Source organism: Rattus norvegicus, chromosome 5, assembly GCF_021556685.1.
Source record: "Rattus norvegicus strain SHRSP/BbbUtx chromosome 5, alternate assembly SHRSP_T2T, whole genome shotgun sequence".
NCBI lineage: Eukaryota > Metazoa > Chordata > Mammalia > Rodentia > Muridae > Rattus > Rattus norvegicus.
Genome location: NC_141538.1, coordinates 157,876,126 through 157,890,750, shown reverse-complemented (window position 1 = coordinate 157,890,750; position 14,625 = coordinate 157,876,126). Strand labels below are relative to the sequence as shown.

At 50.5% G+C, this 14,625-nt stretch overlaps 1 protein-coding gene and 1 long non-coding RNA gene across 2 annotated transcripts in view; one reads left to right on the top strand and one right to left on the bottom strand.

Annotated features, from left to right (window-relative positions):
- Window positions 1-1,488: 1,488 nt before the first annotated feature.
- Iffo2 (intermediate filament family orphan 2) overlaps window positions 1,489-14,625 on the bottom strand; it is a 45,771-nt gene continuing 32,634 nt past the window's right edge. Inside the window, 5 exon segments of the mRNA NM_001134703.2 lie at window positions 1,489-5,488; window positions 6,656-6,786; window positions 7,637-7,729; window positions 7,841-7,961; window positions 14,217-14,356. Coding sequence (NP_001128175.2) covers window positions 5,383-5,488; window positions 6,656-6,786; window positions 7,637-7,729; window positions 7,841-7,961; window positions 14,217-14,356 — 591 coding nt within the window. The 3' untranslated portion in view covers window positions 1,489-5,382.
- LOC148006127 (uncharacterized) lies at window positions 6,662-8,729 on the top strand. Its single transcript, XR_015621278.1, has 2 exons — window positions 6,662-6,812; window positions 8,544-8,729. It is a non-coding gene; the product is annotated as an uncharacterized LOC148006127 (long non-coding RNA).

The following is a 14,625-nucleotide window of genomic DNA, read 5'->3' as shown; positions in this document are numbered from 1 at the left end:
ATTAAGGAAATGCCCAAGGAACTGAGCAGTGGTAGTACAGTGTCTTTATGTCCAGCACTTGGGGGGTAGATGCAGGCAGATCTCTGAGTTCGAGTCTAGCCTAGTCTACAGTGTGAGTTCCAGTATATACGGAGAACCCTTGTCTCAAACGGACTACAATAATGATGGTAATAATAACAACAATAATAAATAAAATAGGGGAAAAAAGGAAAAGCCCCCCAGGCTTGCCCACAGCCTGGTCTTTTAGAGGAGTCTTCTCAATTTTGGTTCCCTCCTTCAGATGCCACCAGCTCATGTCAAGCTGACATAAAAACTATCCCATATGGACTCTATGGGCCTTAGTTTCCTCTTCTGTAAAATGGGATAACAATATCCGCCTTGAACACCCATCACCCTGGTCTTCTCCCTTTCCTGCCAATTACACCATTTAAAACACTCTGGGAGATCTGACTAGGAAAGGGGTGCTTCCTAGATATGACCAAGTTTCTCTCCATCCTTGGAAGCGGCAGTTCACAGTGGAGTGAGGCCACAGCTGCCCAGCACCTCGGCTATGGTGGAAGCAAGGAGGCTGCGAAGGAGGCATTGTACAGGCAGAACCTTGTGGAGAGCAGCTGCAGCGACTCTGCAGGTGAGGCCCATCCTGGACCACAGCCCAATGCCAGGCAGAGCTCCAGGGCCACCGAAGAGACAAGCAGACAATCAGTGGACAGTTGGTTCTGGGCTCACCCTGTCTGGGCTCCCGGCCCTAGGGGCGTCGGGACAGCATCTCACCCCAGCCTGGCTGGTCACCTCGGAGAGTCCTGTTTGCACATCTAGGAGTGTCTGGAGCAAGGAGGGTAGCTGGGACAGAGGGCCCTGCAAGCACTTTACTTCCTGCCCTCCCATTGTTGACCTCAAAGATACCTCTGAGGCTGTCAAGCTCAGCTGACTCTCTAGGGACTGTGCTGCCCCGCTGCCCCTCACCCCCAGGGCCAACACAGAATGAACAGCCCAAGCCAAAATAAATAAATAAATAAAGTGACTGTTAACAGTAGACAGTATCAAACCAGAATCCAGCAGGTGCTGCTTGTAAACATTCTGGAGATGTCTGTGAAATGGGAGCTTTGTAGTTGGTGGGACCTCAACTTCAGACCAGGCAATGCCAATTAGCCTGGGGTCCCTCTGGGTCTCTTCTGTCTAATTCTTCCTGCCTTGTTTCCTTCTGGGAGGTTTTTTGTTTTTGTTTGTTGTTATCTGGTTTCTCAAGACAGGATTTGTGACTGTCCTGGAACTGGCTTTGTAGACCTGGCTGTCCTTGAACTTATAGAGATCTACCTCCTGAGTGCTGGGATTAAAGATGTGAGCCACCCCTGCCTGACATTCAGGGAGATCTTACTGTACCATGCAAATAGGTAGTTCCCTATCTTATCACTGATTGGTTAATAAGTTTGCTTTAGTCTTCTTACCCCTCCCACAACCATCAGGACACAAAGAAGCATACACCGTGTGTTCTAAGACATTTTACTTTATTCCAAAGAAGCCAATATACAGGATATAAAGGGCACAGTATTTACAACAGTACAGTAAACAGGTTGGTTTTCTGGTAGGGTCAGTAGTCTTTTTATGAGTACAAACCCCTCCCGGTGATTTTCAGACCCAGCTGACAGACACAGCAACGGTGGGTAGGGTGGGACTAAAAACCAGGTAGATGCTACAATGTGCGGAAAGGGGTCATGTCATGGTGGGGAATTCACATCTCTTCCGGGCTTGGGAAGGAACTGGAAAGGTGAGGCATTTGCCTGAGACTCACACACAGCCCACGCTGAGCCTGGAAATCCCTTCCCAGAGAGACTGTATGTCTGAGGAGAGCCTCCAGTTTCCTGGTCCTTCATCTAAAACCAAGCTTGACCTTGACCTGGAGTAGACACAGACAGGGCTGAGCTCTGAGCATCGGGGTCCCTTCTGTGCCTGCTCCAGCTGCCTGACAACTTCACACATAGTAAGCCCCTAAGCCCCAAAGGAGTCCTGTGTTCCCCAGCCCCACAGAACTTCCCTCCTACTCTCTCCACACAGCTGAATGGAAGCAGGTCTGGCCAGAGGGGACTTGGGGTGACTAATCAGAACCTACTTCTGAAGCACCTCTCCCTCACCTCAGTTTTCTGCAGTCCACCCGCCCTCCCCACCCCAGTTTCCTCCCAAGACTTCTGAGGAGCCGTGGGCTGGGAAAGGACAACATATTCCTGCCCCAGCTGTGTGCAGATGTTGCTGACGATGGAAGGCGAGCCGAGGAGAGGGGTGACTGATGAGCACACACGGGAGTCAATGAGCAGGACGGTATCTTAGCCACAGCAAAATGCTGTGCCACCATGACGGCCTACCCTAGATTAAAAACCTTTTCCTTTCATAAAAATACAGTCTCTTGCTTTATAAATAGAATACATTTAGCTTAAGTTACACCTTATCTTATCCCTTAACCCATCCCCACCCTAAAGTCAAAGTGGTTTGACACTCCGTAGGACGTCTGAGTTCTACCCACAGAACAGAGTCCTAAGTGGACATGCCTTCCAGACACACTGCCACGGTGAGGAGGTGGAACCTCCTCCCCATCTTTCTCCTTTGGAGTCAGAGCGGAGTGTGTGTGTGTGTGTGTGTGTGTGTGTGTGTGTGTGTACACGCATGTGTATATTTCATGACCAACCAGGGACCTAAAAGGATGCTGTCTCCCTGCTGGGCCTGTGTATGTGACCCCCAAACTAGGAGCATGAGCAGGGGCAACACGGGGAGCCCATCTGAGAAGCCCTGAACCACCAGTGTCAATATGACACTGGGCTCAGAAATAGAAAAGTCAAGAGGAAGTATGCACATGTTCACAAGGATGGACGAGTTCGTCCAGACTGGGCAGGCGCTGCCCCAGTGAGCAGCAGGCTGTGGGGGCACAAGCAGGACCCACTGGCAACGAACTAAGAAACGAACAAATCAAAACAAACACAAAGAGGAGGCCAGGCCCGGAGCCCAGACCCAGCCAGGACGCAGGCCTACCACATCTTTGCTCCCCTCCCCTCATCCTCCTGCCTCAAAGCCTCAACCCCCAGGGGAAAGCAGACTTCGAAAGTCAGGAAGAAGGAAGCCACAGGAGCCTGCCTTTCTCATACACCCTGGACAAATGACCTATCTATACAGTTGGGAAATAAAATAATACCACAGAACACCAACTTCCCCATCACCACAAATGTTTATACTGTTGCTTACTGTCTTAACTCTAGAGCTATGTGTCAGCCCACCACCACCTTGAAGAACGAGACTCGGGGGCCGGCTTCTACTCTGCCTGCCGGACTCCCAGCCTCTATCTCTTTATCGCTGGATGGGCGCCTTCCCCAGCCTCAGCCAAGGAGACCCACGAGGGCAGCCATCTTCCTGCCCTCATAGAAACGGAAATCTTTACAGCAGCTAAGGTTCAGACCCATCTGGCTCTGATACCCTTTGGTTAAAATAAAAACAAAACAATAATATCAATAACACACAATAATAATAACCAGAAGCGAGTGAACCCTGTAACCTTTAAAAAAAGGAGGGGAGGGGTTGGCAAGAAAGGATGGGGGGGTGAGAAGAGGGGCTATGTCTCATCCCAAACTATTGTCCCTCCAAGTACCTGCCAGAAGGGACTGTTTGGACATCAAGAGATGATACGTGAACCCCTGCAGACAGGCTGCACGGGGACCAGTGGGAAACCCCTCCCCACACCATGGAAAACACACAAAAGAAAGGCCACCAAATTCTGATAAATTACATTAGTCACCAACAAACACATTCTCTCACCTCTCTGTCCATACATAAGCCTACTATGTACACTGGTTCTAAATGCAAAACAGGTGATGGGACCACGTAGAGAGAAACGGAAGGATGCAGAGGAGGGTCGGTATGGCTCCGGAGTCCTCTGCCCTTTCACACACATGCCTCAGAGGGCCATGGGTTCTGATCCCTGGGGACATTTTGTTCCTTTGACCTCCAGGGGGAGCCTCTGGGTCAATAAAAACAACATAGGCCATCAAAACCACTAGAGTGGACACAAAAATAAGGAAAGAAATAAAAACAAAATCTGATCATTGCTAGGCGAGTCCCCAGCTGAGACTAGACGGATGCTCTACTTTATGGCCCCTTAACTCAGGCCCGGTGGAGCCTTGGGGAATCACTGGCTCAGCGTCCAGCCAAGTGGGTATGGAAAGCAGGTATGAATGAGGATGGTCCTCACTTGAGGCTTCTCTCCAGCCACCGCCAGCAGCCTCGCCACCTGACCCCCTCTTCCCTCACAAAACTTTTTTTCCCCAGCCAGAGGGACAACGGAGGACCAAGACGGTGCCGTGGGGGTCAGAGTAGATACCAGGCCTGACCTGTTCATACTTTCTCACAGAGAAATTACAACCGTGGGACCTGGCAGGTGACTGGAGAAGCGGGAAAGAACATCAAGTCATCAGGAGAATAAAAGACCACCAGCCCACCCACCCCACCCCACAGAGGTCCCCAAGAAAGCCAGCCATCCAGTGGGCCGGCTTGCAGAATTGCATGCAGGCCTCACCAGCAAACTGACTGGTATCACCCCCAAATCCACCGCTCACCCTCAGAGGCTATGAGGGTCTCATGCTAACCTTGGCCTCCCTCCCAGTTCCCAGAAGTCTGAGAGAGGACCTGCCTTCCCCAGTGATATAAGGCAAGCTGCTTTTAGTTTTTGTTTTTTTGTGTGGTTTTTTTTTTTTTTTTGCATAGTTTAAACACAGTGAGGCTCTTCCTTCCCCCACAGTGCCTTTCCCCACACATCGCCACTAGATCCAAAAGAAGAAAAAAAAAAATTGGTCTTCCCTCCCTCCACTTCCACCCATCGCTGTCTCGGTGGGTGAGAAAGGATTGTGGACTCTTCCTCACCCAGACCTGGAGATAAATAGTCTCCTTCCTCGGGAAGGCAGATTCCCGCAAGTCATCTTGGGACAGAGGGAGGGAGCAAAGCTCATGTCCAATCAGAGGAGCAGGTGGGAGGGAGAAAACCAAAAGATACCACGCCCCCAGGCCCCACCCTCACCTTAGTTTTGTATAAAAAAACACCTGCTAGGAAGAATTCTTTGGAGCTCAAAGTGGCTCAGCTTAAGGGAGAAGGCACAATTGCACTGCATCGACGCACAGAAGTCTGCATTTGTGGTGTGGGGGGGGACAATAGAAAAATCGACAGCACCATTCCATGGGTGGGTGGTGGAGGAAGGAAGGAAGCAGCGGTCCCGCTGGGCCTCCGGAGAAGGGAGGACAGAAGTCTGTGTGTCGAGGACTGGAGCCCAAGTCGAGGAGCCCTCATGGCTCAGTGGGGAGAGGAGGCTGGGCCCCATCACCAAGACCACCAGGAGCGTCCGGCCTCCGCCATCAGCTGACCATGGGCTCCACGTCCGCCTCCCGCTCCAGGTCATCCTGGATCTCATCTGTACTTCCTGAGTCACTGCTGGCCACAGAGCTGGGAGACGGTGAATTCCTGCATAGAGTGGAAGAAACGGGAGACCTTCAGAGAGCAGCCATAACGGCCCGGGGCCAGGAGCTCTGAGCAGTCACACCTGTTAAAAACCTACCCTAAGGGTCTGGGGTGAGCAAAACATTTGTCTAGAATGCACAAAGCTCTGGGTTCCACTCAGCAACAACAAAGCAAGAACCAAGTGGAATCTGCCCTGAGGGGCTCCTGCCCGGAGATCCCAGCAAAGGTACACTTTGCCCGAGTGCCTGTAGGTTCTGTGAGCTGCCTCTGGCTCTTGGCGGTCCTTGGGACCTCTGCCCTAGCCAAATGCTTATTGTAGCATGTGGCTTCTCTTTGGGAGTGTGTTTGTGTGGTGGTGGGGGGTCGTGGGTCCCCCTTCTGTAACCATCATTCCTGGTCTAAGCACATAGTGGTGCCCATTAAAAACTCCAGGTCTGGGGCTGGGGATTTAGCTCAGTGGTAGAGCGCTTGCCTAGGAACCCTGGGTTCGGTCCCCAGCTCCGAAAAAAAGAACCAAAAAAAAAAAAAAAAAAAAAACCTCCAGGTCACTGGGAAGAAGGAACGTCAGTTAAGAAAAACGCCGCCATCAGACTGGCCTTCAGTCTTAATTAATGATTGACGTCAGAGAGATCTCAGCCCACTGCGGGGGATGCCACTCCGGACAGGTGGTCCTGGGTGGTATACAATGCAGGCTGAGCAAGCCGCGGAAAGCAAACTAGTAAACAACAGTCCTCCACGGCCTGCACAATTTCCTGGTCCAAAATTCCTTCCCTGATTTACCTCAGTAATGAATGGTCTATAATGTGGAAGTGTAAGCCAAGAAAACCCTTTCCTCCCCAACTTGCCTTCAGTCATAGTGTTCATCACAGCAATAGAACACTAACTCACTCTTGCACACAGCGGGCCTTTGACAACTATCTGTTCAGCGGGTCGGTTTGCTTTTTAGTGTTGGTATGGGGGTTTTTTGTTTGTTTTTGGTTTTTTTCTCAGAAGCTTTGTGAAAGTAGGTCACCTAGCACATAGTAGGTATGCTTGTTGAAGTGAATGGATGGATGGATGGGAGCACAGACAGAGGATGGAAAAATGAAAGTGTAGAGAAGCTGCACGAGGCAGTTTCGGTAAAGCCCCCACCCACTGCGGAAGCCCTGGGGCGCATGCGCACATCCGCACCTGTCGGCAGAACCTTTGATGAGCCGCCGGCAGGTCTCCATCTGCACGTCCAAGCCTCGCTTCATGCTGCACATCTCCATATACTCATGCAGGTGCCGGTTCATGTCGCTCTTGGCTGTGGCCAGCTCCAGCTAGAAGGAATCAGTGACGAATAAAGGTGATGAGGGCACCTTTCACCTCAGGTTACTACCCGCAGCAACCGCCAAGTAACTGCCTTCCTCTATCCCTTGGTGGCCGCGCCATCCAGGCCCTGCCTTGTCTTATCAACCTTCCTTATGCTCTGTACACCAGTCAATATTCTTTAGATGTGCTTCTGGACGAAAGGGAAAATGGTTGCTTAGCAACCCCAGAGAGGTCGTCTGTCCATCTCAGCCCCATCTGATTCCGGGGACTTCCGTGTACTCAGCATCTCTGGGGAACTTGCTATGGACTGGAAAAGGAAACTGTTCATGTCTCTGGGCCTGTACTGTGACGCCTGGAAGGAGGAGGGAGGAGGGAGGAGGGAGGGCTCTGGACTTCTCCAGCACAGGAAGAGCACTAACTCTTGTATGGCAGTGGCCAAGCACACTGGCATGAATGTTGCCTCCTGCCTGGGAAACTGTGGGCAAGTGACCTGGCCTCTTTGGACATGATTTCCTCCTCTGTATGGGTACCTGGTCCCTGTAACAAGGAGGAAGTAAGGATGACCACAGGTTGGCTGGCTTCTGAGGGACGCCAAATGATGCTAGGCAATGGGTAAGCCTGTTACTGGCTCTCTCCTGCCTCAGCCTCTTTAGGGGAGGCAGGAACCGCTGCCTGACTTTACAGATTAGGAAACTAACACCCTAATAAGAACAGGTTTGCAGTGCCAGGCTTCTAACTCCAGGCCCTAACTTGGCCCATTTTACAAGCTTGCGTTTCCCTGAGCATTTGATCACCCAGGATCTCATCTATGAGGCCCCTGGGAGACTCCGTAGCAGACCCCGTGGCTTGAGTGCTTACCTCAATCTGGCCAATCGTCTCCTGGTACTCCTTGTCTCTGGTCTTGAAGAAGGACTCGGTCTCATGGATCAAGTTGCCCAAGTTTTCTTCTTGCTGGGGAGATAGAAGGGATAGTTTAGCTGGGGATAAGAGGCTGCATGGAAAGGCAAGGGTGAGGGATCCTGTGAAAGAGGCTCCCCCAGAGAAAGCAGGTCTTGTGTTCACCTCGCCCTGCAGGTCAATGGTTGGGTTACAGTTGGTGAAATCCTCCCATAGCAGCAACGTGTCTTCATTCTCCTCCCACGTCAGGCTGTCACAGTCGTCGTCAAAATCAAAGGTCTCCCGCCTATGGGTGACATCAGAGGGCATGACTGAACAGAAGCCAGGCCCCTAGGGTGCATACAGAGGAGAGAAAGGGGCACCTTCCCCAGTGACTGTGCAGCCATAGGAGATCTCATAAAGATGGGTGATAGGCAAAGGGTCAAATTGTCTTACTCAAAAGAACTTTAGTCTTTCGGAATGCAGAGTGCATCTGTGCAATTAGTAGTTTTAGATTAAGAGTGTGTGCTTGTGTGCAACTCCAGAATTGAGGGGGATGAGACAGGAGGGTCAAATTCAAGGCCAGCCCAGGCTATATAGTGAGTTCCAATCTGCTTGAGCTATGGTATAAAACCTTGCCCAAAAAAATCTTCAGAGGGCTGGAGAGAAGGCTAGGCCATGAAGAGCACTTGCTGCTCTTGCAGAGGACTGGAGATCCATTCCCAGCACCCATATGGCAGCTTCACACTGTCTATGAACCCTGGTTCCAGGGGCCCCAACACCCTCTCCTGGACTCCACAGGCACTCATGCACATGGGGCACAGACAGATGCAGGCAAAACATTCAAGCACATCAATAACAACATCTTTTTTTCTCATCTCCCTCAAAGGGGCTGGAGAGATGGCTCAGTGGTTAAGAGCACTGGCTGCTCTTACGGAGGTCCTGAGTTCAAGTCTCAGCAACATCGGGATGGCTCACAACCATCTGTAATGGGTTCTACTGCCCAAAGACAGCTACTGTGTACTTGCATACATAAAATAAATAAATCTCAAGAATAAAAAAAAAATAAGAAAAATAAATCTCAATCTCTCTCTCTCTCTCTCTCTCTCTCTCTCAAAAGAAGAGTAGTTGCCCCGCCCCCATGTTGAGAGCAAGGCAAATGCAGCCATGTTCCTGACATCTTGCGGATGAGGAAAGCATAGCCCAGGAAGAAGCATGCTTGCCCAAAGCCAGACAGAGGCAGGGCTGCTACCCAGCTCTGCTGCTTCCCTACAGCTTTGGAAGCCAATTAAAAACAGCCACAAACCTGGAGGGTAGTGTGTTTATTAGTTTCATGTTACCGGTCAGCAGACTGAGACTCGGGGAAGACTGGGTGTCCTTCTGAATGGATATGTGCTAACACTGGACTTAAGTGAAAAATCCAAGTAACCAGAGTCTTTCCTGTTAGCTAGAAAGTAGTTATATGTGGTTCTGCCCAGGTCTGGTTCCCAAGATGCACAGATTACTCCAACTGAGGGCCCCTTAAAAACGTCTCCATCTGCTGGATATGGTGGTGCAGACCTTCAATCCCAGCACTCAGGAGGCAGAGGCAGGTGGATCTCTGATAGTTCCAGGCCAGCGTGGACTACATGGCAAGTTCTAAGCCAGACAGAGCTACAGAGGAACCATGTCTCAAAAGAAACAAAAACAACAAAAAAAATTTCACACAAAAAAAAATCCTGGGATTGGGGCTGGGGATTTAGCTCAGTGGTAGAGCGCTTACCTAGGAAGCGCAAGGCCCTGGGTTCGGTCCCCAGCTCCGAAAAAAAGAACCAAAAAAAAAAAAAAAAAAAAAAAAAAATCCTGGGATTACAGGTTTGTGCCACCATGCCAGGCTCTGAGGGTTTTGTTGTTTTTTTTTTAACTATGGGTTTCTTTCTTTCTTAAATGTTTTTTATTTTTATTTCATGCGTATTAGTGTTCTGCCTGCTTGTATCCTGTATGTGAGGGTATCAGATCCCTTGGAACTGGAGTTATAGATAGTTGTGACCTGCTGGGAATTGAACCCAGGTCCTTTGGAAGAACAGCCGGCACTCTTTTTTTTTTTTTTTTTTTTTTTTGTTTTGTTTCTTTTTTTCGGAGCTGGGGACCGAACCCAGGGCCTTGCGCTTCCTAGGTAAGCGCTCTACCACTGAGCTAAATCCCCAGCTCCCAGCCGGCACTCTTAACTGCTGCGCCATCTCTCCAGCCCTAGGCCTCTAAGTTTACATCACGTCAGTGTCACAGGACTGCAGACTTCCATTCCAGAATTCCCCCATTGACTATGCCTCCCCATCCTCCATTCTTTCCTGGCTCTTTTTGGTGCTCCACTCTGCCTCATTCAACAAAGGTATGCATTAGGGGCCAAAAGACAGAGAAATAGGGATTTCCGATTTTTAAAAAAAGGGGGTGGGGGGTGGGGCGGGGCGCGGCTGGCTTCCTAGAGCGCCCCCTAGAGGTAGTCCAGGTTTGTTCCCTTGCCCAGTAGCAAGTCTTGAATTCTTGTATTAACCTCTAGGCGGCGCCCGTAAGTCAGGAAATAAGCTTGGAGGGTTTACTGGAGAAGGAGGCGATTCTGAGCCTCTGGGGTCCATCGCATAGTCCACTACTGACTGCACTTCCTTTCCAGCATCTGAGCTCTGAAGGAAAGCCCCACTGAGGGATGGCTAGCCAGAACAGACAGGAAGATGGATGAGAGCAGAAACGGAAAGAGCCCCCACCCTCACCCGGAGACTTGGGAAGGATGTTGAAAATCCTCTCCGCCTTGGTCTGAAGCCCAAGCTACTGATTTGGATCAAAACAAAGCAGAGTTCTGACACGGGTGTGCCATTCAAAGGCCTCGCTAAAACTGGCTGGGGGGTGGGGTGGGGTGGGGGTGGGGAGGTGGGGGTAGGAGTAACCACCAAGCTGGGCCTAGGGCTCAAGGAAATATCAGGTGGAAACTCTTAAAAAAAAAAAAAAAAAAAAAACCACTGAATCAGTTGCTAACACCAACTAGGATGATCAAAGAATTTTTTTTTCACTTAGGCAACTTTAAAGCCAGACAAATCTAATTAGACACTGAACCCCGTCACTGCTCTGGTGCCCACCACATGAGGGGTCAACTTCTCCATTACTCATAACTGAACGCTTTTTCACACCCGAGAGGGAGCCCTCGCCAAAGGCGCCCCAACTCAGCTCTCTGGATGGGTACCTTTGCTCTGCACCTCCTTTCTGACCAGATTAGCAATTCCCTGGGGACTTCATGAAAACACGGATAATTGATTTCTTCTGAGGAGCTCTTTTATTCAACAAAATGAAGGAGATTTGGGGTGTCTGCACATCAAAGAATGATTCGAACTCAGGAATTCCCAGCACAACATTGGCAAGTCCTGGACCCAAGCCACACTTATTTTTGAAAGCCTACGATGCATCTCAGTTGAGAGCACTTGCCTATCATGAATGGGGGTGGTGTGGGAGGCTGGGTTTGATTCCCCAGCACCGCATAAATGAGGCATGGGTCCTAGTACTCAAGGGGTGGAGGCAGGAAGATCAGAAGTTCAAGGTTACCCTAGACTATATAGCAAGCTTGAGGCTAGCCTGGGCTACACGAACCCCTCTCTCAAAAACAAAACCAAAAGAGGTGGGGGTAGGAGAATGCCCTCTTGTCAGCAGAAATGAGGACGTGAGATCTGGAGGGATACTCAGGCTGAAAGAAGAACCAATAGGCAAGGTGTCGTTGGCATGATCGATAGCAAATGTCAAGCCTTGTCTTGGGTCTGTCTGAAGGGAGGTCTGAGGGAGAAACTCCCAACTCCATCCTGCTCGTCCTGAGCACCCAACTAAAGCCAAAGATCCAGCAGACAGGAACAGTGGGGCAGCAGACAGAAGACGGACACCTCTTCCAAGCAGGACAATAGTGCTGAACCATGGATGTGGGCCTGGCTCTGCCCTACTGTGTGCCCTAAAGTGCTTCCGGTGGTGTGACAGTTAGATGCCACCAGCAGTGACAGAACTGAGATTTCAGAGTCTAGGTGCCTGAGAGCAGGGGGCACCCAGCCTTGGCTCACCCAGTGTCCTCACCCCATCCCACCTTGGGGTACCATATGTATTCAAGTTAAAAATGGATCAGAGCTCAGAACAAAGCACCAAGTAGGCCACGGCCACAGCGCCACCAAGACAATATAGTCAATAGGTTTTGGCACACCAGTTCTCTCTATGATTTGGTAAGTTGTCCTGAAGGGTGGCACGTGTGGATTTCTGGCAATGACAAAGTCTAAGCTACCAGTATGATGTCACTGAGCCTGCACACAGACAGCACTCAGGGGTGTGCATGCGCGTGCCACGCTCACACCCACACACGCCCACACAAACACAGCCCACACAGACAGCATGCACACACACATACAGACAGCATGTGCGCGTGCACACACACACACACACACACACAGCACACATACACAGGCACACAGACAACACACACACAGCACAAATACAGACAACATGCACACACACATACAGACAACATGCACACACACATACAGACAGCATGCACACACACACAGCACACACACACATACACACAGACACACACAGACAGCGCGCGCGCGCACACACACACACACACACACACACACACACACACAGCGCTTCCAAGGACTGGAACCAGCTGCCTGGCCATCACCTATTGACCCAGGCCAGACTCTGCTGCTCAGCTAGAAGCTCTTGGTGTGGGAGTGCTAGTGAGTGACAGCTTGTGGTCCAAGTCCCAACTCTGTCATACACTGTTGAGCCTCTTCAGAGCCTTCGAAGGTTAACAATGACCTTGACTGCTTGGCAAAAGTGAGGACACTTGGTGACTATGAAGATTCTTCATGGGGACTGGAGAGATGGCTCAGTGGTTAAGAGCACTGACTGCTCTTCCAGAGATCCCTGAGTTCAAATCCCAGCAACCACATGGTGGCTCACAACCATCTGTGATGTGATCTTGGCACCCTCTTCTGGTGTGTCTGAAGACAGCTACAGTGTATTCATATATAATAAATAATCTTAAAAAAAAAAAGGCTCTTCCCATGAGCCATGTGAGGGTCAGTTCAACAGCCCACTGAGACTGGAAGATGGGTGTGTGTACTCCATGGCTGGGAAAGCCTACCAAGGTGACACCATGCCACTGGCCCTTCCAGGATTCATGAACTCATCAGGCAGACTCTACATACAAAGAGGGAGGAGAAGCCTGACCTTTTCATCTCTTGGGCAAGGAAGGACAATCCTGGTTGAAATGATCACCCCCTACACCTGTCTGGGTGGGGGTGTTCCATAGGACCAAGGGGATAGCAGGTGACATCATGGGTACATTTCCATACAGCAGGCACTGGATACCCAGCTATGGATGGTGCCATGAAATATATCTGGTCTCGAGCCTCCAAAGAGAGGTTTAAAACAGGAAAGCACCCCAAACTGTTTACACGGAATCCAGCCCTGTGGGGAGGATGGCAGCTGGCAGTGCACACCTTTAATCCCAGCACTCAGGAGGCAGAGGTAGGCGTTTCTCTGAGTTCGAGATCAGCCTGGTCTACACAGTGAGTTCCAGGACAGCCAGGACTACACAGAGAAACCCTGCTCAGGGAAAAAAAAATCCAATGGTTGGAAAAATGGCTCAATGCTTAAGAGAATCGGTTGCTTTTTTAGAGGATCCAAGTTCAACTGGGACCCTACATGGTGGCTCATAACTCTAACTCCAGTCCTTGGGGATCGAATGCCCTCTTCTGCCTTCCATAGGCACAAGGAACACACATGGTCCACAGACATACATGCAGGCAAAACACCCATACACATAAAATTAAAAGAATAATAAAATGGGGGCTGGAGAGATGAGTCAGCAGTTAAGAGCACTGGCTGCCCTTGCAGAAGACCTGGGTTTGGTTCCCAGCACCCACACAGTGGCTCACAACCTTCTGTAACTCCTGTTCCAGGGGATCTGATGTCTTACTTGACTTCCACAGAAAGCAGGCTCTCACACGTGGCAAACAGACATACATGCAGGCAAAACATTCATACAATGAAAATAGATATGAAATTTTAAAATAAATAAATACATTAAGGAAAAGAAAAAAAATGAATCCAGAGGCTGGAAGTATGGCTTGGTGAGCAAAATGCTTGCCTTGCAAGCCTGAGGACCTGAGTTCAATCCCCAGCACACACGCTAACTAGCCAGGCATGGAGTCAGGTGGTGGTGGCACATGCCTTTAATTCCAGCACTCAGGAGGCAGAGGCACAGGTGGACCTGTGGGTTCAAGGACAGCCTGGTCTGGTGACGTGCACTTGTAACTCCAGCACTGGGAAGGAATACAGGGAGACCTCTGGGGCGATTGGCCAGCCACCTACGTAACCAGGAAACCCCAAGCCAATGAGACACTCCAAGAAACAAGGTGAGTAGTGCCCGAGAAATGACATGCATAGCTGACCACTGCTGGCTTTTGTGCATGTGTGTGCATACACACACACACACACAGAATCCAAACTCTTTCAGAACACGTGACCCTGGCTGGGCATCTTGGGTACTCACAGCTGGTTAAACATGCGTTTCATCTCATCCGTGATATTCATGGAACCGACCTCCTCATCTGAGAACCGATTCACCTCCCCATCCTGCTCGGAGATGTCATCATCTGAAGCCACCTTACGATCTTTCTTCTTGGGGACCACCTGGTCAGGGAAGGAAGAGACCATGGTAACAAGGGTGCTTGGCTGGGGTGAAGCATAGGGGTAAGTCTGGGAGGGAACCACTGTCCCGAGGAGTGGATGGGATATGGCTGGGACCAGCCACCACTGCAGGGAGTTGCATGGGTCCTCTACAAAGCAGGCAGCATTAGCAGAAAGCATGAGGTGTGAGGCATGCAGGGTGGAGAACGCAGACACAGGGACCAAGTCCTGCCTAGTGACTGGGCCAGCTCGGCTCACCCATCACCAGAAAA